Here is a 26,508-nt window from a genome sequence, read left to right as displayed (position 1 = left end):
CCTAGCAGACTTCTCCTGTCTCACCCCCTGCTCCCTCAGCAGTGTATTTCAGTAGATCTGCCTGTTCTGCTTCTCACTCTGTCTCTGGTGAATCCTCGCATCTCTCCCACCTCCCTCCCCCATATCTCTGGCCTACACCCCAGTTTTTATATGCATAGATAAGTCTTTAAATATTTAAAATCTTATTTTATAAAAATAAATCTCTTAAATTCCATACTATAATTCTGAGGTATCTTTTAAAAACATTATATAAGTAATGTAAAATAGAATTCTCTTAAGTCAACAAGTATGTATGTTAATTTTTGGAGAGATGTTCACATTTTATATACCAATGTCATCCTTGTACTTGGGAAAACAAATTTTAAAATGATGAGTCACAATTATCAGGAGAGTTCTCTATCTTTAAAGTATTTTAACTATGCCTCTTTCCCATTCTGTTATTCTTAGTTTCAGAGACTAAGACAAAGAACAAACTGTCCCAACCCACAGACTGTTCCAGATGGGGCCTGGGTGCCTATGAACTCTGATCCTAGGAGTGGAAAAAGAAGTGACACTGTGTCAAAGATTACTGTGCTTGTGTAGCAAAGAATGAAATAAGTTACAAACTTATGATAAGAAGGAAAGGGAAAAAATTGTCATTTCTAAGAGGGAAATGTTCCTTTGGGAAATCAATAAAAATATAGGACTTTCTCTTCTCAAAACTATGTCTTTGGCACCTTTGGAAAAAACTCAAAGAATCTTTTTTTTTTAACTAAGAACTTAACATTTAGTAGCATATTAATTGTACACATTCACATTCTCACATACATACACATTCTCACACAAACAGTTCTTTTTACTATACAGAAAAAATTATTTTTCTCAAACTTTATTTTTCCAATTTTTTGTTCAATCAAGATGTTAATAAGAAGATGGTTTTAATTCCTCTCCCAGACTTTGGGAGAGGAAGTACCAACTAAACACTTACTGCTTTTAGTAACTTACACTTACTGCTTTTAGTCATAATTTCTTGAACTGGGTAGTAATAGTTTTATTGTCTTTTTTCAATTTTTAAATTTAGGATGATCACAAATCAATAAATAACATCATATTTATGATGACTTGTTGAGATAAGACAATAGGTAAAAATGAAAGATTCAATAATTTGATTGTAAATTCAAATCTCAAGCATCCATAAATAGTTCAATACATGTATGTGGTGTTAGAGATGAGGTTTCACACAGGAGCTTAGGAGTCATTCCTTCCCCCCAATATAGACTGAACAAACAGAAATAGATAAAGTATGTTTATATGGAGTAAAAAACCCAAAACTGAGCCCTCGAAGAGACCCATATTGAGAAAATGAGAGAAATCATTTTCATACACACACCACAGCCTTTCTACACTCTTATATTGAGGAAAAATCTTTCTTGGTCAGTATTCAAAGAATTTTTATATATCAAGTATAGGTAAAGGCCAGTAACTTTATAACAGTTTAAAAATTATAATTTGAAGTTTAAACAGATAAGCCAAATTCTGTAAGGCAAAGCATTATAAAAATTAGAATTAACCGAAGTTTTCATTGATCTATGCTATTATTTCCAATACCAATAAGGCTAAAACACAATTGGCTATGTTTACTTGCTTACAGTTTATTTAAATCTGGTTTTCATAAAACCATGCATATAAAAATTTTAAGTTTAAAATGTGAAGTTGAAGTGCAAATCATATCAAGTCTGAATCTGGAGGGCAGTGAAAGTGTTATCGGCAGGATGATACTGAGCTACTGTGACTATGTATGTATGTGAGGATAGCAAATATGGAGGAGAGCAGCAGGAAAACTGAGGTGACTTGACAGTAGCAAATATTTATTCACTGATTAGAAATATCACACCGCTCAAGGCCAATCAGGGATTCTCAACTTCACCACCACAGATTTTTTTGGGCCAATAACACTGGCTTAGCTTACTGTAAGGCATTGCAAAACATCCCTGGCTTTCACCCACAAGATGCCATCAGCGTCCTCCTGATGGGATCAAAATATTTCTCCAGACAATACCAAATATCCCTTGGAGGGAGGGGAAAATTCACCCCAGGCAGAACAGCTGGTCTAATCATCTCATTAAGTCCCCACAATTCCTAATCAAAACACCACCATCTTTCCTATCTTGAAATATAGGTAAGATTACTAAATTGGTGACAGCCAGAGACAGTTAAGTGGTGTTTCCCGACCAAACTGAAGTAATTCGGTTTGAGTCCACAACCAACCACCCCAATATACCTAAACTTATATAGAGATACACACACTGGGGCAGAGAGAGAGAACTTGTTGCACAGAACTACTTGACAAGCCAGGGAAACCCTTGCACTCTGTGGGGGTACCATGCAAGTAGAAAAGACTGTCATCTGCATTTAGTCACCTTTAATGTGACTGGACTTGATCATAAACACTGTGCTACTATGCTGTGCCTTCAGTCAGTTCTTGAAGTAACAGCATGCTTTCTACCTCCCTAGGAAACTTACGGTCCACAGGAAGTTGCTTATGTCGCTGGCTGTCGCGTGCACTGCTGCCACCACTGTCACTGGAGCTGCTGTTCTGACGGGTCACATTGGCTGGGAGCTTCGGCACAGGCACAGGCGCTGGAGTAGAGGGCGGAAGGGGGACAGGGACGGGGACAGGGACAGGAACAGGAACAGGAGCTGGTGTCGGAGGAGGCGATGGAGCCAAAGGGGTTTCAGTAGGTCTGGGGCCATACTCCATCCTTTGTTTCTATAAACAGACAAATGATTTGAAATTTAAGAATAATAAACCGAGACCAAGAAAACAAATTATTATTTTGACAGGCTAGTGTTGGCCATTTATACAAAAACTTGCTTCAAACCTATAGTAGAGTGAGTGAGTGAGTGAGTGAGTGTGTGTGTGTGTGTGTGTGTGTGTGTACACAGTTTAATATGGCATGAGGATCATTAAGTACTGTCTTTTAAATAGTCTAAAGCATTTAAAATCAAAATGTAACTTAAGGCACCCTAAGTATCTATCAATACTAAATAACTGTATGTAGTAATAAATGTCAAAAAGACTAAATTGAGACTTGGACTCACCCAAGACCAAGGTAGGACTAAAGATGCCTGATTTTAATTCCAATAGTGAGGATTGCTAATGCCGTGTTAGTTACTCCTTACTTTAAGTGTACACTACTACATTAAAAATGTTTATTTCTGCTGTTTCCAAGAAATCCATTAGAGAAATAATAATTCTCTAAATGAAGCAGGTTGCTTTAAAATAAGCAAATAATTTTAAAATGCTTGTAAAATCTTTTCAAGTCTTAAGCTTTCCACCATCTAAATGCTTATGTATAAAAAGTTGTTCTTGTTAAAATGAGAATGTTATGGGCCCTCCCTGGTGGCGCAGCGGGTTAAAGCACTGCACTAAGAAGGTAAAGCCACTTCTGCATGAGTTCGATTCCCGCCTGCCCCCGGAGGAGACCACATGGCGTGGCAGACCTCTCCTGACCCGCCCCCTGCTTCCCTCAGCAGTGTACTTCGTAGATCTGCCTGTTCTGCTCCCCACTCTGTCTCTGGTGAAGCCTCTCGCTGCCCCTGAGCCTCTGGCCTGTACCCCAGTTCTGTATGCACAAATAAATCTTTAAAAAAAAAAATGAGAATGTTATAGGGGTAGGTGGTGGTAAGAGTCTTTCATTAAATTTGTATGACTGCAATTCACATACATCCAGTAGAAAAGACTGCTGGGATTCATATTTTCAAAGAGGATGTGACAGAATACGCAGTAGTTTTAAAACTTCTACATCAACCATATCTATACATTTTTCCTATAACACATAATAGGAGCCTCTCTGGTGTGCAGGGGCTATGTCTCAGTGGTATCACTGATGGCCCAAGTTCAAAGTTTGATCCCCAGCCGGGGACGGGACCCATATGGCGCAGGAGACCTCTCCTGATCCCCTCAGCAGTGTTTCAGTAGATCCACCTGTTTGCCCCCCACTCTGTCTCTGGTGAATCTTCTCTCCCCACAGCCCTGACCTATACCCCAGTTCTTCTATGCATAAATAAATCTTTTTTAAGATGTTATTTATTTGTGCATACAGAAATGGGTCCAGACCAGAGGTGAGGGGTGGTGAGAAGATTCACTAGAAATAGGGTGGGGAGCAGAACAGGCAGATCGACAAGGCACAGTGCTGAGGAGAGCAGTGGGTGATACAGGAGAGGTCTGCCACACCGTGTGGGTCACCTCCAGGGTGGGGATCGAACTCGCACTAAAGTAGCCAGGGCTTGTTTTAGCTTCACAGTGCAACGCTCCAACCCACTGTGCCACCAGGGAGGGCCCGTGCATGAATAAATCTTAAAAGAATAAATAACATATAATAGTTAAAACTTTAAGCAAAATACTTTTGAATAACAGGCAACTGCATCATAACAAACTCCAAATTCTCAAAAGGCACTTTGGGGGACTGCGGGGATTACTGGTAGGATTAAAGATACAGAGTAGCGACTCAATCAAGGTGAAGTTTAGATATGGCATTGACACAATTTTAATTATCCTAAATGTCAGGGTGAGCAAGATAAAATTCAAAAAGCTGGCCTTTTGATAATCTGGTCCTTTAGTTACAAAAACGTTTATTTTTAATTTCTGAATTGGCCCAAATATAAGGTAAGAGTGACTGTAAGAATCTTCCCCAATTTCCACAGAGATCAAACACATTATCCACACTACACAGACATACCAACTTTTAATTAAATGGTCACTCAAAAGCTGCACATCCACCAACATCCCAGTGGCCTTCACAACAAGCGAGTTACACTGTGGAAACCAGCAGGGTGGGAGTCCGGGTCTTTACAGGCTATCAGGCACCAACCCACAGCTGGAGAATGGGGAACGGGTATAGAGCAAAGTTGGACGTCGACATGAGAGAAGCATCTGAGTAATGCTGCTGGTATGGTGGGAGGAGCTGGTGGGAGAAAGAGCAAGTAGGAAGGAAAACAGCAAGTGCAGGGCCGGGATTCAGAGAGCAAAGAGCAAGAGACGCACATGGGAGAGAATCAGATGCGGCTCTGTCCCCACGCTTGTTGTCCTATCGCTGTAGTAACTATTATCCCCCCAAAACAATGTTCCTATATTTGGGCCAATGAAACAGCTAACGCTATCAAAATACAGCAAACATCCACGCACAGTACTTAGCACACACCAAAGTTATGTGGATACTGGATATGCAGTGTTTCCTGGACATGAATTTGCTTGGCACATCATGTCACGAACTGTTAGTGAAAGCTCACAGCAGGATTTCAAGAGTCAGACTTTACTGTTTTTGAAGCTTAAGCAGAAATTCTTATCCACTCTACATTCCACAATATGATTCATAAATTTTCCCTCTCATAAAACAAGAACAGCTAGTGTTTCGCTACCCACCCAATAATGCTGTGAGAAACTGAATGAAACATGTGTCATGGTCATATTCAAGCCTGAAGACATGCTCCCCGAATCATCTGTGCCTGGTCTCTGTCACCTGTGATCGCTATATAATGCACCATTTCCAGTGGAATATGTATTTGAGTAAAGAGAAAGCACATGAACGATTTGCTGTAAATTATGTCACCTGCATACTTTCCCCTTCACCCCCTTCCTGCCTCATGCTTATGGCTGCTGGAATGAGAGCCAGGTCAAAGACCCTCCTTGAACCCTTCCAGCCTGTCCTGAAATGACAACCAAGACTGTTTTTCCATGGAAACTGATCTGTCTTTCCTGCTGTGGAGGAAAGACAATGAGCACTTACTGAAATCACTTCTTTATCCCTCTCCTGCTTCTTCACTCCCTTTTACCTACACCCAATAATGACTCTTTTCTGAGGACTTCTGTCTCCCATAAGAGAGAGAAATTGTGAAGGGAAGAGAAGTTAATGGGTGATAGGCCCACCGCTTTTAACTGGTAGGCAGGTTGACAACTTGTGGTTAGAGTAAGCAGAGTCCTCAAATTGGGAAAAGTCGTGTAGAGAGGAACTGCATCCTGATCTTTCTTTTCCTGAGCTGAGTATATTGAAGCTCCAAATACAAAGGAAAAAAACAAAAAAAGAAAACAAAAAATCTTGATCAACTCTTCGAGTTGGCCTGTGGCTTTCTCAATATTCTCTGGACTAGCTGGACTATTGGGACACAAAATCCCACCTGGGTCACCTACATGTGGATGTACTTTTGAACAGGGACAGTCACTTCCAAACTCTTGTCTTTTGTTTCCCACAAATATATTTAAAGTTCTGTTTAAAACTTTCTCTCTCTGAAAGAAGTCAAGATTTCGAGACCCCAATGCAAACTGTCCATTTGACAATTAAATCAGAACAAGACACTTTCTTTTGGCCACTAAGACTGAACAGAAATTCTGGATTAAAGGAAGTTATTTAGAGATAAGGTCCTGATTCATGGGAGATAATGCTTCAGAAGGGGAAATGATGCAAGCAAGCCCATCGTGACAATTAAAATTGAATTGCTGTTAAAAATGTAAACTACACCATTTTTTACCCTTTAAATTTTGTCTCTCTTGAACTCTGCAGTGAAAACTAGGCACAGCTGAAACACTGCAGGGTGTTTAAGTCCAGAGACTGAATCCAAAAAAATTATATTAAAAAAAAGAAGCGCCACAGTGTACAAATGTGGGTTACCTCTGAGAGCTCGCCCAGCAATTGCTATTAGGAAAATGGAACAAACCACAGCAAATGAGAAAACAAACACAGGAGATTGGACTAAAACAGTAACAATTATAATTCACATCCAACATCAGAAAACAGGAGCAAATTAGTTTTTGACAGAAAAATTATCCACCCCTAAATCAACCCATAAAGGAGCTTACAAATATATAATTCTTCTCCATCACTCTGATGTAGCCATGGACAACGAATTATATAGGATCACAATACAGTATAAACAGTATAAATTACTTCAGTAAATATTTATTTTCAGAAAAAGAAAATGTGACCTTTAAGGTCACACTGCTGGTTAGTAGTAGAATTGGGACAAAATTCCTTCTCTACCAATGCCTATGCTGGATCTTTCCTGCACGTCCTGCCAGGAAATAAAGAAGACAGGGAAACTTTGTTGAATGCAAGAACATAATGAACAGACATTCAAAAGAATGTCTCATAGAAATAGAACAGCACAGTAATAATAAGCACGCAGACTTAATAATTAGTAATAAATAAAAGACTTCTTATAGTGGAATCTTTGAGTATATCAGAAATAAGGGCAAGGGAGGGACTGGTTTCTGCTCTCAACACAAGCATGAGACTCTCCACCAGCAAAGGGTCATGCTGGCAGATGAAGAGTCACAGTGCTTCTGAATCAGATCAAAAGAAATACCAGGGAAATTAACAGGGCAAGCAGATTCCAGGTGGGGAGAAAGCACCCTGGATGTCCATCTGTTGCCTTGCTAAAGACTACAAAGCTCTGGAATGCTCTACCACATGATTTTCATCCAAAGAGATGACATTTATCTTCATCTGTCCATAATCTCTTGAAAGCACTTACTCCCCTTTCCCTGTGGTCTCATTCAGTCTTGTTTTATGTTCCATATCTTTCATAAATTTTTTATTACCTCCTTTTATTTTTAAAACTTCATGGAAGTCATGAGGGAAACACAATAGGTGAGAACGGCTGTCTTTACAGAGCTGTTAAAAAAAATCACTCCAAATGTGAGGATATCAAACAGCCTGGGCGCGCAGGGCTGGCAGGTGCAATTCGCCACCTCTCTGTGGTGGTGCCAGGTACCAGCGTCCCCGCCAGATGATGGGGACCTCGAGCCACAGTGTGTGACCAGCAAGGGCTGCGCCAGTGCCCTCCACCCCGGAGCTGCCACCATGTACGTTACTTCTTTACAGAGAACTAAGTGTATAAAAATAAAAGGCACAAATGTGGGACCTGAAAACTATTTGGTGACTTGTAGATGTTTCATGCAAAAAGTTTGTCCAAGTCCCTCAATTAACTAACTTCCTCATTTCACATACCCAAATATCTACTTTCTAAGTAAATTATATAATTTGGGCTATTTCCCTAAATGATTTTTAAAAATGAAAAGAATTGATGGAATGCAAGGAAGGGATTTAGGTATATGGCAAAAATCTAATTCTTGGAATGGGGGTTGATCAGATCAACTTGTATCAATTAGGACAGTGCAAGGAAAAGGTGTTCTTAGAAACTGACACTTTCAGCAATCGCACAGGGAAAACAGTCTCTCCACAACATGAGATGGCATCCTTTTCCAGACACAATTCCTCACAGTATTTGAGCAAATTAGAGCACAGGCTTTGATTCCAGAGCCTGGGTCCTAATCCTGGCTTTGGGCAGCTGTGTGATGATTGACAACTTTCTCTTCTGTGTCTCAGTTTCCTCACACACCAGTGTGCCCTCTCTCTCAGGTTGCTGAGGGCAGTGACTAAATTAGTACTGGTGAAGGGCCTAAATGATGCTTAGCACAGCAGAAGCAGCCACTGGGGACTGTATCATTACTGCCACCATGAACGTGAAGAAGCAGAAGCTACAGACACCTTTCTTCAGTCGGTACAGTGATGGAAAGTGTTTCTGCAAGAAGTTTCTCATGGTTTCTTCAACATTTGGTATCACTGATAGAAGGCAAAGGGTTTAAAGAGGGTGTTGGCCATTACTAATGAGAGCAGGTCTTAGTTCCTAATTAAGCACAGAGGAAAGTCCAAAGTCAGCATGGTGGGTTTGGAGCTGGGCGTCAGGACACAGGCCCTTATGGAGATCTGCTCTGTGCTAGGCCATCCTTTTCTTTTCTTTTTTCCATCAAATGTAATAATTTCTGGAGGCGAAGATATAAAATTGCTCTTCATGTGTTTGTACTCCAGCGGATTTCTGTGAGGACTAGGGTATGTAGCTCACAGACATTTATATAAAAGAAGTGGCAGGATTTTTCTTCAGATATTTTAGATAAAGGTATTTGGTTAAACTGCTCTAGAGATTTTAAAAAAAAGAAAACAAAAAAACAAACTTCCAAGGGTGCTTTTTCTTTTTTTTCCACCTTATATTATCTAGTCATAAGAGAGAGAGAGAGAAAGAGAGAGAGAGAGACAGAGAGAGAGAGAGAGAGAGAGAAGGGAGGCTTTGAGAATAGGGCTTGTCTCCTAGATAGAACACTGTCAAGTTTGCTTATTAAAATTTTGTAACATTTTGGTGTTTCTGTTTGGCTCAATGCCAGGTTTTCAGGAACTGACAAAAATAGATTATTCTCACCACTTTTAAATGGAGAGTCCACAACTGAAACATATATACATACCCAACTTTTATACACATTTAGAGTTGCAACCAGAAAATTTCATGACAGTCAGCTAGTGTTAAAAAGGCTTCAAAAGAAACAACCTACACAGGTAATTGTACAACTTTCAATTTACATAAAGTAGCCCCCGAAATGCCCTGAAACTTGTAAGCACTTAAAAATTTCTCGGATAAAAAAAAAAAAATTTTCTCGGTTGTGGGCCCTCCCTGGTGGCGCAGCGGGTTAAAGCACAGCACTAAGAAGTTAAAGCCACTGCAGCATGAGTGCGATTCCCGCCTGCCCCGTAGGTGACCACATGGCATGGCAGACCTCTCCTGACCTGCCTGCTGCTCCCCTCAGCAGTGTCCTTTGTCGATCTGCCTGTTCTGCTCCCCACTCTGTCTCTGGTGAATCCTCTCACCACCCTGCACCTCTGGCCTGTACCCAGTTCTGTATGTATAAATAAATCTTTAAAAAAAATTTTTTTTTCGGCCCTCCTGGTGGCGCAGCGGGTTAAAGCACAGCACTGAGAATCTAAAGCCGCTTCCGCATGAGTTCAATTCCCGCCTGCCCCGGAGGTGGCCACATGGTGTGGCAGACGTCTCCTGACCCACCCACTGCTCCCCTCAGCAGTGTACTTCCTCGATCTGCCTGTTCTGCTCCCTGATCTGTCTCTGGTGAAGCCTCTCGCCGCCCCTGGGCCTCTGGCCTGTACCCCAATTCTGTATGCACAAATAAATAAATTTAAAAAAAAAAAAATTTTTTTTTCTTGGTTGTGCCAAAGTTGACAAAAGGCGAGGTCTGTCCAAGAAAAGAGGAACAGTGTTTGTTCTCAGAAAGTATCCTGTCTACATGTGTACTGATAATTTTAGTTCAATTTTAGGCAGAAGCAACCTTTAAGCAGAAAGAACAACCAATTTAGCTCAATCAGGGAAATCAAAATTGAAGAAAAAGGTAACAGAGCAGTAAGCAAGAAAAGAGAGGTAAAATTCCATAGAAAATCTCAGATGGGGGTAACACTTAAAGTTTACATTATTTTAAGTTCTAGGTATCTTATTTTAATGACATTTGCCCATTCCTGGCAACCATTCACACAGTTAAAAATAAACCTGAAAAATTGTTTTTTAACAGCTAAAACATCAACTCTTGGCTTCTGCTGATACAGCAAGGGCCATCTTTTATCAACAGTTCTCATAGATTATCATGAGCTAAATGTTAGAAATCATCTATACGTCTTACAGGGACTATGCTCTAACAGTGATTATGCACATACTCCAGGCATATGCTCATTAATGCTGCTTTAAAGTATTCAGCTAAAATCTCCACTTGAAAGAACATGAAAAATGGGCACTGATATACCAGAGAGAAGCCTGTATTGTATCAGGTAGTCAAACTCAAAATCAGAAAAAAAACACAGGAAAGAAAAAGATGTAAGTAAGAAAGTTCACTTCAAATATACATGGGAAACAGAGCAGACCATACCTTGAATAACTCAAATTCCTTCTTTGGCATCAACAGCTAATGACAAATGATGAACATAAAATAAGTCCATGACAGACATTCACATCAAGTCAGTGAAAACACAGCACAGCAAACAGCCCTACAACTACCATCACTTTAAATTATCAGGATATAGCAATTGTACACTGATTCTAACAAGACCAAAATCACCCTGGAAAAATACAGGATGCGTAGGAGGCTTGAATGCCCAGAGGAGGCAAAAGCATGGTCCCAGCAGCCTGTAGGCTTGGACATTCAGTATTTACCAAATTACACCTGGTATGAAAGTTAACTATTCACTGTACATTGTAGGTGGCTTCTATTCAAATTTATGACATTATCATGGGGTCAGACATGATATTTTGCTCAAGATTCTCTCTGAAGGCAGGAGAAAGTAGCCATGACTGAATTTCTACATGGGATAGTCCATCCATTCTGTCTCTACTGGCAGATCTAATTAGAGAGCCTATCACAGGTCAAAAATTTTTAAGAATCAATAGCAAGTGAATTCAGGAATTCGAGTAAATGAAAGAATCATAGTCACTGAAATACTGGAAATGCTTTACACATTTTATTATTCACTGATCAGATAAAGTATCTACCATATATCATATTATTTTCATCTTGGAATCAAAAGAGGGGAAATATGGTCTTACTCAATAAAATATTTTTGTGTTAGTGCAACTGTAAAGTTCATTAATGGCAGAACAATTACAAGAACGAGGGCAAAGTCTGTGCAAATGAACTCTGAATAGTCTACCTACTATCTCAGTACAACACTCGATCAAAAAAAAAAAAAAAAACCCACTCCTAGAAGGGCTATCTATGAATGAAGAGGCAAAAATATGGCTTCTCCAAACACTGGACAAAACTGGATTCAAACAAACTCATTTACTGGTAAAACATTCTGAGCAATATCCTGAAGAGGGAAATAAAAAAACACATGTTTATTTTTTCTATTTGTCTCTCACCTATGTGCCTAGTCATCCTAGAAAAAGATGTACAACCAATTAAGTCTTACTATCACTGATACACAAATGGCACTGAAATCGCATTTAAGCATAATGGGATCGGAACTGGGGTGGGAAGAATACACGGGACTGTGGTGATGGCACACGGGTGAACTGGTGGTGGGAAGCCCATGGGTATTACAAGTGAGATGGAAAAAGGCACAAAATGAAGAATGATGTTAAAAAAAAAAAGAAGAAGAAGAAGAATGACTGAAACTCTGTAAAAATTAGGTTTTCCTTAAAAATCCATAATTACCTGTATGGTATGAGTGTAAGGTGGATCAGCACGCCCTAACCCAGATTCTGGAGGTCTCACAATATCCAAAATGTTATTTGGCACAAATCCACAGTCTCCACTTGCATTTCGAACTTTCCACCATTGCTTCCTGTCATCAAGAATCTATCAGCATTCAAGAAAATAAAGACATCATTTCTGTACCAAAACCAATCTATGAAAGCAGCTCAATTTTCATTCTTGGACCAAGAAACTGTCTTCACTTCGAATAAATTGATGTGTCATCACTGTCTTGGGGGTTAAATGACTCTCAGAAATTTATAATTTCTAGTACAGCAGAACAGGTACAGTGCCAATACTGTACATCCACCCACAGGCCAGCCTGTTTTCCATGAATGCCACACTGTTTATATTCCAGTAAGTGCTTACAAATAACTAAACTGCATCCCTTGGAATGGCTATTCTACCTTTGCCAAAGAAAGGAAAAGCACAAAAACCTTTTTTTTAACAGAAACCATTGTGACCATCCACATTATCTATTAAAAAAGGTGAACTCTCAGTTATAACCTAAGAAAGATATGGGGGTCACACTAGATTATTCCCCAACCCATTACTCACTCACTGTTGATTACATTACTTGAAGAGTGTTAAAATAGAAAAGGCTGATTAAAATATGATGCATCTGTATCTGAACAGAAAATCTTGATTCCAAAATGATTAAGAGTCCAGCAAAAGGAAGAGGACAAAGCAAGTCAAAGAAATCCAGCTCATCACTCCCCCACAAAAAAAGCTAAACAAACAGATTAAGCAGCTAAGATAGAGCTGTATATAATATGCTATCTCCTTGGTAAAATAAAAAATACTGAAAAATAATTTCTTGACCAGCATTTCTTAGGTATCTACCCAAAGAGGAATACAAAAACACCACTTTATTATGAGTAAAAAAGGTAAAATCCCATTACCTCTAAGATATCATCCTTTAGAACTGAGAGCTCACTGTTGTTCCTGGCTGTAAATTCATACTTGGATTTGGCATATTTCTTGGGCTGTGTGTTGAGTGGCTCATAATTTCTATAAAATGAAAGGAAAAGTATTGTTTTTGATTAGCGCTTCTTAAGGGATTGAAAAAGAAAAGTAAAGCATTAAGACAAGCTAATTCCTACCAGAAAATATTCTGACAAATTATTTAGAGAACAGTTTAGTTTGATTATACTGTATAAAACATGAAAACTAAAGGAAATTTTGATTTTCTTATTAAAATTAACTCACTATGGTTAGGACAAAAATAAAGAATGCAAAAATCATAAGGCTAGTTGCTTAATCTAATCTAAATGTAAAGTTATAAACTCCTTAAATATACACACTACACACTGCTCTGTTAGCACTGCTATCATGATATAACCAGAAGATTAATGCTAGCATTTTTTATAACATTAAAAGCATGAAGATAATTTCCACAGTAATTATTTAAATTATGTGTTGATATCGCTAATTGAAGAACTGTCTCAAAGTAATTAACCTCCACAATAAATTATGTATAATACATACATGTAGTACCTATGTAATATTTATATATAATTGTGAATATTTTTTTTTTAGGAAATCTTTGTCCTGTTATGTAAATTACCAAGAGGGTATGGATCAACAGCAAGACATTTCCAAACTAATTAATTCATGATACACTCACACTGGCATTAAAAACAGGTTTAAGAATTAAATATAAAGAACACTATTTTTTAAAAACTGTTTAAAAATCAAGAAACTCAGTCATTAAATGACTAATCATTAACATAATTTTAAAATATAGTTTTATATATAAAACAATAAAGCCTGATATAATAACAATGGTAATATATTAATAATGATGATATATTAACATTGTCCCAGTGTTTTATTTCCATAAATAACAACATAGACTTGTTTTTGTTAATTTTACTCCCAATATTACTCCTTCATTGATATTCCCTCATTCCCTCCCACATCTCTCCAAGAGGAAAAGCAGGAAGGCATTAATAAGTTTGGTCATCCTGTCCATTATTCTGGGCCTCCCTGGTGGATGGCGGAAGGGTTAAAGACAGCACTGTCAGGCCATGCCAGCCACTGCAGCACGAGTTCGATCCCCAGCCATGGAGCTACCCACAGACCTCTCCTGTCTCACACACTGCTCCCCTGGGCAGTGTGTTTCACTAAACCTGCCTGTTCTGCTCGCCACTCTGTCTTTGGTGAGCCCTCTTGCCCCTCCACACATGAGCCACAGCAGGACCTGCAGGGGGACTGTGGATACAATGTGCTACCTGTCACACAGCACCTCCAGGAGAAGAGGTTGCTGGGCCAGGCAAAAAGATGACAAGCAGCTATGATACCTGCTAGCTAGCAGGGCTGCGTTTAAACAAGAAAAAGTCATTATATCATGTCAAATAGTCATTATATTGTATCAAGAACCTAAACCTTATCCCACAGATTTCACACCCCTATATCCTTAGATCTTCACTGCTGGGAGGGGGATAAAAGATTCAAAAAGCAATGAGAAGTTGGAAAGCAGTGCTTTCAGTTTTCTTTCTCTTTTCCATCATGTTCCTCTCTCTCTTTTGACCTGGAATACAATCACTGCTAGTTATATAGAACTGAATGCATTGTAATAAAGGCAGAGTAACTGCCACCGTTAAGGTTTGTTAACAGATCTCTGAAGTTTTTGCTCTCTTGCATGTGTCAAAATGACTGCCTAGTACACATTTATAAAGTGCTTTACAATGTACAGATTTGTAGTTCATTCTATACTAAACTTAAATCTAACACTGATCACCATAGCTTCTGCTCTGAAAATCTCATTTTGAAATTATTCAGATGGACCAAAATTACACGAGCGATCTAGAATGTATGAACATGTATGGTCGCAGTTTCATGTGTTTTATGTGTGTGGGTCTATGTGTATCAGATATCGTTCAGTCACAAAAGAAGGAAATCTTGACATTTGCGAAAACATGGATGGACCTTTAGGACCTTATGTTGAATGAAATAAGTTAGAGGAATTAAACCAATGTACAATCTCACTTTTATGTGGATTCTAAAAAAAAAAAGAAAATCCCACCTCACTGATAAAGAGAATAGACTGGTGGTAAACAGAGGCTAGTAGAAGCCAAATGGTGCAAGCTACTAGCTGTATAAAAAATTGGCTACAGGGTCTCACTGGTGGTGCAGGGGTTAACGTCTCAGCACTATCAAGCTATAGCCAGCCACTGAATGAATTCCATCCCCAGCCAGGAAGCTGACCCATATGGCCTGGCGGACCTCTCCTGTTTCACCCATTGTTCCCTTCAGCAGGTATTTCAGATCTGCCTGTTCTGCTCCCCACTCTGTTCCTGGTGAATGCTCTCTGGTCTGTACCCCAGTTCTTATATGAATAAAAAATTAGTCAAAGGAATAAAAAACATGCATGGCAACTATTGTTAATAACAATGTAATGAATATTTGGAAGTGTTGCAACTTTCTTAGCAGACAATAAATCTTAAAAGTCTGATAACAGGCCCTCCCGGGTGGCACAGTGGGTTAAAAGCACAGCACAAAGAACCTTAAGCCACTTCCGCATGAGTTCGATCCCTGCCTACCCCCAAAGGTGACCACATGGTGTGGCAGACCTCTCCTGACCCGCCTGCTGCTCCCCTCAGCAGTGTACTTTGTCGATCGGCCTGTTCTGCTCCCCACTCTGTCTCTGGTGAAGCCTCTCACCCTCCACATCACTGGCCTGTACCCCAGTTCTCTATGAATAAATAAATAAATCTTAAAAAAAAATCTGAAAACAAGGGAAAAAACTAGGTATGGATAAAAATATCTGGACATGGGGGGATCATTTCATAATATATAAAACAACTGTAATATTAAAGGTCAATTATATCTCAAAAAGTAAAGCTAAAGAAGCAAACAGAAAAAAGTTCTTATCCTCACTCATGTTTCTTAATTTTATACTTTATTTCATTTACAGATTAATATTATTTTATAGTGCATTACATTAAATGAACTGACTGAATCCCTGTCGGAATTCCTTTTTGGAATGCGGTACAAACATATAACTAAATCTCTGACATTCTGTACAGATCAAGGTAAAATTTTTAAAGACTATAGTAAGCTTCCAAAAATAAATGGCAAAGGTTTTGCCATCAACAATGTTATACCTTAAGATCCATGGGCAAAGGCCAGAAAGGTGGTGAGTCCGGAATGCCGGGCGCACTATCACCTATTCAGTCCTCAGTAAATCAATCAAATAAATTGACAAACACTGGGTGACCGCATTGTACTAGCTGGGGTCTTAAGACAGAATATGATAAAAGTTTTCTAGCATCAATATGTACTATAGCTCTGCACAGACATAAGAAATGTACCCCAGTGGTTTTCTAGTTATTCAACTGTAAAAAAAAATTTTGATTTACTGAAGTGATGGGACAACAAGAAAGTTAAGAAATATTAATCTGATTTCTAGAATACTGTCATCTAAAACAGAAGAAAAGGAAAAAGAAAATATTAGTAACAAGTTAATCTACTGATTTTCACATCTACTCAAAATTGAATCTATAATGAAAACTTATTTTATATGCTGGTGTTTCCCAAATGTGTTATTCATTGCTGCCTTCTTTTTGTACACAATTTTAACTTGCTACTGGCACCCTTAGAGTATTATCTCTGTCACTATTACTGACCCCTCCCAATTTTTAAAAAATTCCATCTATTTCAGATTCTTCCAAGAACATATAAACAATATGTAGAGGGCCTGCAACACTGGTGCTGAAGTAGGCGAAGTAGGCGATCACCAGGCTAAACTCCAATTCATCTAAAGGGTCATTTTCCCACATCACTGTGCCTCCTTCTCTTTCTTGCATATGTACGTGGGTTGGCCACTGTATAAACCTCAACTGTAGTGGCTAGAAAATGAAGTAAAAAAAATGTGTCTATTAAAATTCCTTTATTTTTCCCCTATCACAATTCATCCCCTTTGCTTTTCTAAGATGAAATTTCTTAGAGTGAAAATATTAGAAAATAAATGTGCACTAACTAAACTGGAAAGTGAAAATAACTCACTCTTTAAGTATTTAGTTTATGTTTTTTGAATTATTTCTAACTAAAGGAAGGATTTTTTTTTTTTTTGGTAAGATAAAGATAGAAGCCTTTAAGCCTTACACAAAGGGAAGGATCTTTAGAGACCATCTGTTACAAACTAACAGCTTCGAACAATTCTTCTTTATTCTAATTCACAGATTTTTGTCAGAAGCCTCTTTTGGGGAGTCATCCAAAGGCACTGCATTGTTAGAATCACAGAGTGGACATCCAGACATCTTTTGTTCATCAAAACCAGTTCTCTAAAGGCACAATAGCACTTTACCAAACAAAGAACAGATGGAACGTTTAAAGAAGCAGTGAGCAATGACTCTGGTTTAGTGATTTGCACTAAACCAGAGTCAGTTATCCACTGAGCATGAAATGTTACCTATCTACATGGCGACTGGGCATTGGCTTAAAAGCAACAGCGGCTTCTCCTTGGTCCAGTTGGGGTCCTCTTGTGTAAAAGTTATTGAGTGTGTACCCATCAGCTGGAGGATACTCTGCCATACTGGACTGCTGAAAGACAGGGAGAGAGAGGAGAGAATTACCAAAAATATTTGAGAGAGCATTGACATCAGTCAACAAGAAACTTCCACTATGTTGGAATCATTTTCACTTTCAAGTTCCTTGCCGCTATGAAATGGGGGCAATACCTTTTTGTCAAATACCTACTTATATTAAGAAAAGTAGTAATTTCAAAGGCTAAATCTGAATTCCAAAACTAACCATGCTTACAAGTATATTGTTTCCTCAGGAATTTCAGTAAAGCTGATAGTGATATTAGGCAGACTTTAACATACTGTATAAAATTAAAATGGTTCATAAACAACAATAAGAAAACCCTGAACCTCTGTCCTCTATGTTCAAGAAAGAGCTTTACTAGTGGAGTGTGGGTTCCTATGAGCTGGCTACTAGCTGGCCACTCATGGGCAAGAGTGACCTATTTGCAAATCACAGCAGAGTGTTTCTTGACTACCTATCTCTAGAGTATGTCCTCTATCATGAGGCAGGCCCAGGCAGCCTGGGACACCGTTGACCTAATTATGTGACTATCTCGTTGGTGGGCTCAGACAACTTTGCCTATGATAACATCATACTTTGCTGATGCAAATGGCTCTTGACATATGGTCACAAAGTCCCCTTCCCTGTCCCTCTCCCTTATACCACTGTCGCGTGATCAGCTTTTCTTAGCTTGCATGCTTTCAATAAATGGCACAAGCATTTCTGCTCAAGTAGCTGAGCCTTGCCCTATAAATTTGCTACACAACTGCTGTGTCCCTCATCGTGTTCCCACCGCCAAGTTGGCAACAAGGTTCCTGTCAAAACAAAGTGGTGCCCGAGTAGGGATTCATCAGTGACCAACTGGCCTAAACTGACCAGCTATGTACTGACCATGGATTGCGAGACATCCCTCCACCCAGCGAAGGAATAGGATGTCTGCCTCAGCTGTATCACCGCCTCACAGACCTTCAAGTCTGTGACAAAACAGTATTTGTGATTTCCTTTTATACAGCAGGCATGCTATCTTTTCTTCCTTACTCTCCTCATGTTTTCTTTACAAAAAAATTCTGGAAAATCCAAATGCCGTATGTTTAAGAAAGTTGAAAAGGCTCACCTAGCAAATGTTTTGTTTTGTTTTTCTCTCTCTCTTGCTTACCATCACCTTTATCTGAGAGCCCAATGAGGCCATATAAAAAAGGGCACCACAAGTAAATCTGAGGTGGCACTTATAAGACCCCTGTGACAAGAGGCATAGATCCAATACCAAAAACAAACAAAAAACACAAGCCACCCAGCCCAAGATCCACTCAGATATCCTGTCAGATGCTAAGTGGCTGATCTTTTTCTTTTTTGTTCTTTACTTATCTTGGAGACAAGTTTAACTTCTTGCAAAATGGGAAGTACACCAAAGTATGAGGGAAAACAACTTAAAAAACAATTGCAGGAGCTCTTAAAAGTGTAGGGCTGGAAGGTAACAAGGCAACAGTTGAAAGATTTCTTGATAACCATCAGGGAGATGCCTCTAGTATTCTGGTAAAGAATAAATAACTGGGAAAAGGTAGCACAATGGCTAAGGCAGTAGGCTAGCCCCTTTGAAATATCTCACTCTTCCAATCATGCTTAATGAAATAAGCCAGGAAAAAAAAAAGAAAAATATCAGACGGTTTCACTCATAGCAGGAGCATAAAGGACAGGGGTGGGGGGTGGTGGGGTGGGGATAATAATAATGAACAGCTATATACCAGAGACATTTTATAGGGGTGAAGTGGGGAATGGGATCAAAAATGGCTGGGGGGGAGGGCGGTGCACTGGACTATGGCGATGGGAAACACGTGATGTGGTGAGGGGAAGCCCACAAGGATTACAACAGAGATGAAAAAAGGCACAAAATCACAAAATGATGTAAAAATAACCTATTATATTATTTAAAAATTTTTTTTGATAGAATTCTCCAGTGGGAGGAAATATCTCACCCTTCCACATAGAATCTTTGTGGGTAGCACTAAGACCTATTCAAGGGGATAAAAGATATCACATCCATGTGGCCTGGGGGCTCCTGCCCTGCCTCATCCTTCTTGCCCTCCCATGCTGGCACCATGGTAGGGTGCAGCTGGGATCCAAAAGTGGGACTACCACCTGCAACAGATTTGGAGCCACTCATAAAAAATCATTTTCATAAAATACAATTGGAAGGGAAAATGCGTCAACCTTTCCCAGTTATTTGAGGAGGAAGCCAGGTTCTCTGACATAAGAGTTTGCCGTGTGTTGTTTCTTAGTAATTAAAAATAATAATAAAGTATTTCTAAAAATATATTCAAAGTTCACTTACAAAAAAAAGTTAAAAGTTATAAAAAAAAATAGGTATAAAAATAACTGCATGAGACTGGAAGTTTCTCATCAAAATAGCACCAACTCACTGCAGCTGGCTGTGGAGGGCTGCCTTGGTCTTAACAAACAGCTGCCAAGACCCTTGCTCTAGTGCTGAGGTCACTGGCATGTCTCTGCTTCCTCCTCAGCTGGAAAAACTGGACTCTCCTTCTGTTTACTTAACATAATGGTCCAATATATTCTATGTGCAAAAAATTATATTTCTCTGTGTTTTCTTATAGAATACTTACTGGTTGAGTAAAAACATCTAAATTGCTTATTGGGCCTTAGAAAGTTTCTTATCAAAATTAATTAACCTGGTTAATTAAAATTAAAAATTAAAAAAAAAACTATAAAAGTGGAAATACAACTTTCTTTGAGCTAAATTCCAAACGTCACATTTCTGATAAGAGGCTAGAATAGACAATCTGTTTAAAAAAAAAATCTAAATCTATATCTTCTATTATCCTCAAGCAAAAGTGGCTTTTGTTTTAAAAATATCTCAGTGAGACCCTCCCTGGTGGCGCAGTGGGTTAAAGCACAGCACTATGAAGCTTATGCCACTTCGGCATTGAGTTCAATCCCCACCTGCCCCAATGGAGATCCACATAACGTGGCAGACCTCTAATGGCCCGCCCGCTGCTCCCCTCAGCAGTGTACTTTTGTCGGCCTGCCTGCTCTGCTCTCCATTCTGTCTCTGGTGAATCCTCTCATGCTCCACATCTCTGGCCTGTACCCTAGTTCTGTATGAAAAAATAAATCTTTCAAAAACAAAAACAAAAACACAGGGGAATATAAAGAGTAACTTGCTCCCATAGCAACAAATACACAAAGCTTTACTTACTTTTAGCATATTAAATTGTCATTCCACTAGTCTAACAAGTGTTGAGCAACATTTCATGCCTAATTCTTCTGGCCCCACAGCAGTATAACAACACTTTATCCCAGCAGAACCAGGCCTTAGACCCTTGGTCTTGGATGGCCACCTACTACAGAACCAACTTCACTGAAACCTGTAGAACTTTTAATATGAGGGAGAGGGTATATTTCTGTTTTGTCACCCACAAGACATTCTTGAGTTCTAGAGAAAGCAGTACTGTCCTTTCATGAGCTGACATGAAAGCAAGACCAATCCTACCCCAGAGCTCAGCTATTAGTGATTCACCTAGGATGGATCTCTTCCCCAAGGACAGTGCAGTCTTGCAGAGTCAAGACCTGACACCCTTGAGACTGCTCTACCTGGTTTGGTAAACATCACTCAGCCCTCTGGACTCCAGAGTCAACAACAACAAGCTCTATGGACTCCATTTATCCTCCATCGTGCCACAGCACATTTGTGCCACTTCTACATACAATCACGGAACTGCCGACAAGTCATGATGATCTGCCAGACCACTCTCCATTTCCCCCAGCTCTTCCTCTCACCCACTATAATAGAATGGAGGGATATGTAGGTTCCTGTGAGCTGGCTACTAACTGACCATTCATGGGTAACTGTGACCTAACTGCTAATGACAGCAGAGCATTCCTTGACTATCTACGGAGGATAGCCTTATCTCAAGGCAGGCCTGGGAACGCCTAGGTTGTTGGCCTGATTACATGACTGTGTCCATGGTGTCTCAGGTAACTCTGCCTGTAATAATATCATATTTTGGTGATACAAATGGCTCTTGACATATGGTCACTATGACCCCTTCCCTGTCCTTTGTAAAACTTTGTCCCCCATTCCTATTGCGCCCTCTGGACCTTATACTTCATATCACTGTGACATGATCAGCTTTTACTAGCCTGTATGCTTTCAATAAATGGCTCAAGAACTTCTGCTCAAGTGCATTGCAAACCTGTTCCACAACTGCTGTGTCCCTAATTACAGTCCACTGCAAAGTGGCAACAAAGTTCCTGTCACAACACTCTAGCAAAGTAAACACAATCACATGAAAAATCACCTGAACTCAGTATATTAAAATTATACTACCCTCTCATGCTTATTTTCTATTTTTTAAATGTATACAGGCACTTTTTTTTTTAATATGGCAGCTTTATCATCAGATTTACTAATAGGTGAGACACAGAAAAGCAGATACACATTGATCTGGACACTCAGGAAAGAAAATGTTGTAGTCATTTCTTTTGGCAGGTTATATATCTGGACATGAGCCTTCTAGCTGCTCTGAATAGGAAAGGCTGAGGTCTGTGGGTCTCAGTGAACACTGTAGTTTTAGGTCTATTGGGGGGAAAAACAAACACAAATAGCACCTATAGATTTTATAGTATTTTCTTACACAAAATAAAAGTACAGGGGATACACAGTGGACCCTGAATTATTGGAATTCTCTTAAATATTTTGACTGTTTATTGATACATTACAGCAAAATACTTGAAACTGGGTGTGTTTTAGCAAAACATTAGACACACTGTTATAGATAATTCTAATGCCAAGTTGGCAGGAGCAGGGCTAAGTTTATCCACCAACCAATTTTGGTGTCAATGTACATTGTATCCTCCTCTGGAATATAGGTCAGGATACTGCACTTATCACAAGACAAATGAACAACTTAAACACCTTAGCTTAAACATTCAACAAAGTGATATGCAACTTACACAACAGGGAAAAATATCTGGTAATCATGTATGTGGTAAGGTTTGAATATTCAAAATATACAATGAATTCATGCACAAAAGTTGAATAAAATCACACAGTTGAATAAAACTGTGGGCCTCGTGGGGATAAGTGAATACCTGACTTCTACAGATGATACACAAATGGCCAATAGGTACATAAAAAGATGCTCAGCATTATCAATCAATTACACTTGCTGTTGCTATAGCTACAAATACACAAATCAAAATCACAATGAGCTAGCACCTCATACCTGTTAAGGATGGCAATTAAAAAAAAAAGTGTAGGTAATGGTGCTGGTGTCGTATAGAGAAAAGGAAGCCTTGGCCACTCTTTATGAGAGTGCAAATTGTGGTACAATCACTATGGAAACCAGAACCACCATACCATCCAGTAGTCCTACTAAAAGGTATATTACTGAATGAAATAATATTAAGAGCTCAAAGAGATATCTACACCCAAGTTTACTGCAGTATTGTTCACAATAGTGACGGTGTGGAAACAACCTAAATGTCCAACAGCAGATGAATGGATAACAATACACACACACACACACACACACACACAATAGAAGTTGTCATGCGAAAGAAGAAATCCAGTCATTTCCAGCAATGTGAATGGATCTGACGCCATGACACTTAGTGAAATAAACCATACTGAGAAAAACAGTACTACATGGTAGCATTTATATGTGGAAGCTAATAAAAAAGTTAAACTTTTTAAGAAAATGATTGCAAAGGGATGGGAGAAATAGAGATAGATTGGTATAAGGTTACAAACTTTCAGTCTTAAGTTAATAAGATCTGAGGACCTAAAAACACTTTCTGACCAAAACAAAGTTAAACATGTGAAGCAGCTGATGTGTGAACGTGTAAGCTAAAGGGCGAGGGGAGTCCTTTCAACCATGTACATCTACTGAATCATCGGGATGTACACTCGTACCCTGTAACTTTGTCAATAATGCCTCAATAAAGCTAAAGTAAAATAGATTAATTAATTTAGTTTATCATTTTCCCTTAAAGAGATTAGAGCCTCTAGATGATCTGGCAAATTTTTATTAGAGGCTGTTACGCCTAGCTGAATGTAACAGGGGGAAGCAGGAGTCTGCGGTCACTGAGTCCCGGGAGCAGCTGGGAGCACAGACAGGGAAGAGACCAACCACAAATAGCTAAGGGTGATGGCGACACAACCTTGTTTGGGGCAGCTGCTGCTCAGAAGAAGTGGGCAAAGCCGAGGATTGCCACACTGTCACTCCATGTCACCAAGCCTCTCAGTTCTAAACAAAACCACAATCCTGAATCACCAATTCTTGTTTTGAGTGTATTTATTATAGCAGCAATGAAGTGTAATAAAATCTCTCTTCTGAGGATGACTGCAATTTTTATGCATTTATCATACTCTTTCCAACAAAATCTTGAGGCATAAAATCCCCTAGAACTACCGGGGGAACTTATCATTTCATTCTGCTTTAAAACTCTAAGCCATAAAGTGGAAAGTGGTTTACAACAGGAAAATGGTAGCTTATTACAAAGGCATCTCAATAATTCCTCTCTTCCAGTTACTTAGTCAGTAAGAGCAAACTTTTACATTGGGAGCTCAGGACACATTCACATTACTCTCTCTTTAAACATACAAATTGAAAAAGAACTCATAAGATTGAGTTTCTGAGGCATACATAATAGGAATATTTTCTTATTCAAGATATGAAGACTGTAAGCTAGAAATTTCAGTAATTTGAAAATAGCTGTAACAATAGCAATAGCAAGTATATCAATTTCATGTTTAATTATTTTGTTCTATATAAAAGTTGCCCTCTACAAGGGAAGAAAATTCATAGTGATAAGATTTAAGCTATAAAATACAGATAGGAGATAAGTCTGCCAACCATTCTACAGAGTTATGAGGTCACTCATTAAGAGGGAAGATAATTAAGAGGGAAAGATAATTACATAATCTCCCTCAACCCAGATATGTTGTCAGTCAAAAAAACAATTACTTTAGAATAAAGTTTTCAAAGCAGTGTACATATGTTTAATGTTTCAGAATTGAACTAATTGACTATAATATTATAACTATTGCACAAGAGAACAATTTAAGGAAATTTAATTTACATAAATGTTTCTCCTAAAAAGTGAGGATTTATTCAGGTTTGCTGGTCATTCTATCATTTTGCCATATTTGAATACCTACTGTAGTTTGAGAAAACAAGTTTATGGGGTTAAATAAAGAAATTGAGCAGGAAATCAAGGAGTCATCATTTACTGTCTCTTCTTCAAACTAAACCACACTCAAGTTGATCATCATATTTGGTTTGATTCAACAGAGCTGAAGCAAGTGACAGCTTAAGTGGTGCTCTTTTTTTTCCTTGATAGTACAAGATGAATCACAGAAAAATCACTTTTACAGAAAAGTGAGGAAATAGCATACCCAACCTCAATTCTTCAAACTTGTTCCCCAAATAGGTTGTACTCTAAATCTTACTAAATGCTTCAAAGACAATAAATGCTCTGGACTCCTTGGGAGTGATAACATTATAAGTGATCATTTGAGTCTCGGTGTGCTGTCCGAGAGAAGCCATGACCTTAGAGCAGTGCTGACAGAAAGCTAGAGGTTAAGAACAGGGCAAAAATAAAACAGAAATGTGCACTGAGGGAAAAAATGTGATAGGCTTAGAGAACCTGGACTCGGGGAACCATCCTGAAAGCCTGACAGGTGGGAAAGAAAATGGCAGTAAGACAATTCCCAGACAAACAAAGGAAGCATTTGCTCAAATAGAAAGGGTTGTCGAGGCTTGGTGAGTCAAGACAGTGAAGCAGCGATGAAGCAGTCAGGAATGACACGTACTGGGGCTGGGCTTGAAAGGGAAATAGAGCAAATGTCAAAATAGTGACAAAGAGGTGACAGGTAGTTCAGAGCAGCAGGACAATCACTGCTTCTAAAACACTCTTACAAGCAAATAAATGACAATTCACAATCAGAATGAGAAGAGGATGCAGAGTCACTGCATTTCATACAAAAGGGAATGTTAGAAAACATTTTACCTCTGGGGATGATCTTTTTGTTTCATGTTTGAACTGATGTTCTGTCACATTTGCCACAGGCTCAGTCATTTGATAAAGGTCTTGTTCCACTGGTGGTCCCATGAAATGCAGCAGTGGTGGCTCCCAGCCATTGCGGAATCGTGGAACATAGGACGGAATAAACTGTTCTTTTGGCCACTCTGCTCTGTAGAAGGACATTACAAGAATACAAATAACATTTAAGAAACATATTTATGCTCAAAATTATCTTCAGGAAGGTCAACCACTGAGAGCTAGATAACAAAAATTTGGCATATTTAAGCTGACCCCCACCACCACCCTTCATTTATTTTTGCATATAGAACTGGGGTACAGGCCAGAGGTGCAGGGAGGTGAGAGGACTCTACAAAGACAGAGTCGGGAGCAGAAACAGCAGATAAATGAAGTACACTGCTGAGGGGAGCAGCGGGTAGGTCAGGAAGGTCTGCCGTGCCACGTGGATCACCGCTGTGGCAGGGATCAAACTCATGCTGAAGTGGCTTTAGCTTCTTAGTGCTGTGCTTTAACCCGCTGTGCCACCAGGGAGGGCCTAATTTGACTTTTTAACACAGATACAGGTTTTCCAAAATTTGGGAAGGAATATGAAAGCGAAGAGTGCTAAGTATGTAAAACTGAACTTCTCAGTGGCAAAAGTAGTTTCAAATTCTTCTTCCATTCCCTCACTCTCCTTCCATCATTATGAAACTGCCTGATTCTGGAAATATCTTTCAGAATAAACAACAGACCTTATTCTTCAGGGTTATGATTTCTCAGTTTATGAAGGCATCCAAAGTAAAACAGACTGCCATGTGCAGAGGTTAAAAATATCTGCTAGAGGTTATAAAATCAACACACAAAAGTCAGAGGCTTTC

General features: G+C 39.1%; 1 protein-coding gene across 2 annotated transcripts in view; it reads right to left on the bottom strand.

The window, feature by feature from the left end:
- Nucleotides 1–26,508, bottom strand: part of EPS8 (epidermal growth factor receptor pathway substrate 8) — a 67,561-nt gene that overhangs the window by 7,892 nt on the left and 33,161 nt on the right. Inside the window, exons 13-17 of one of the 2 annotated variants that reach the window (XM_012732913.1) lie at nucleotides 25,619–25,802; nucleotides 17,475–17,602; nucleotides 12,961–13,069; nucleotides 12,020–12,163; nucleotides 2,503–2,749 (exon numbers count right to left, since the gene is read on the bottom strand). In XM_012732913.1, coding sequence (XP_012588367.1) covers nucleotides 2,503–2,749; nucleotides 12,020–12,163; nucleotides 12,961–13,069; nucleotides 17,475–17,602; nucleotides 25,619–25,802 — 812 coding nt within the window. The remainder of the gene's footprint in view (nucleotides 1–2,502; nucleotides 2,750–12,019; nucleotides 12,164–12,960; nucleotides 13,070–17,474; nucleotides 17,603–25,618; nucleotides 25,803–26,508) is intronic. The other variant, XM_012732914.1, reaches the window with a different exon arrangement.

The sequence above is a fragment of the Condylura cristata genome, unplaced genomic scaffold (genome assembly GCF_000260355.1).
Source record: "Condylura cristata isolate star-nosed mole 26May11 unplaced genomic scaffold, ConCri1.0 scaffold00036, whole genome shotgun sequence".
In the NCBI taxonomy this organism is placed as follows: Eukaryota; Metazoa; Chordata; class Mammalia; order Eulipotyphla; family Talpidae; genus Condylura; species Condylura cristata.
The sequence above is the reverse complement of the archived record's forward strand: the minus strand, read 5'-3'. Positions and strand labels throughout refer to the sequence as shown.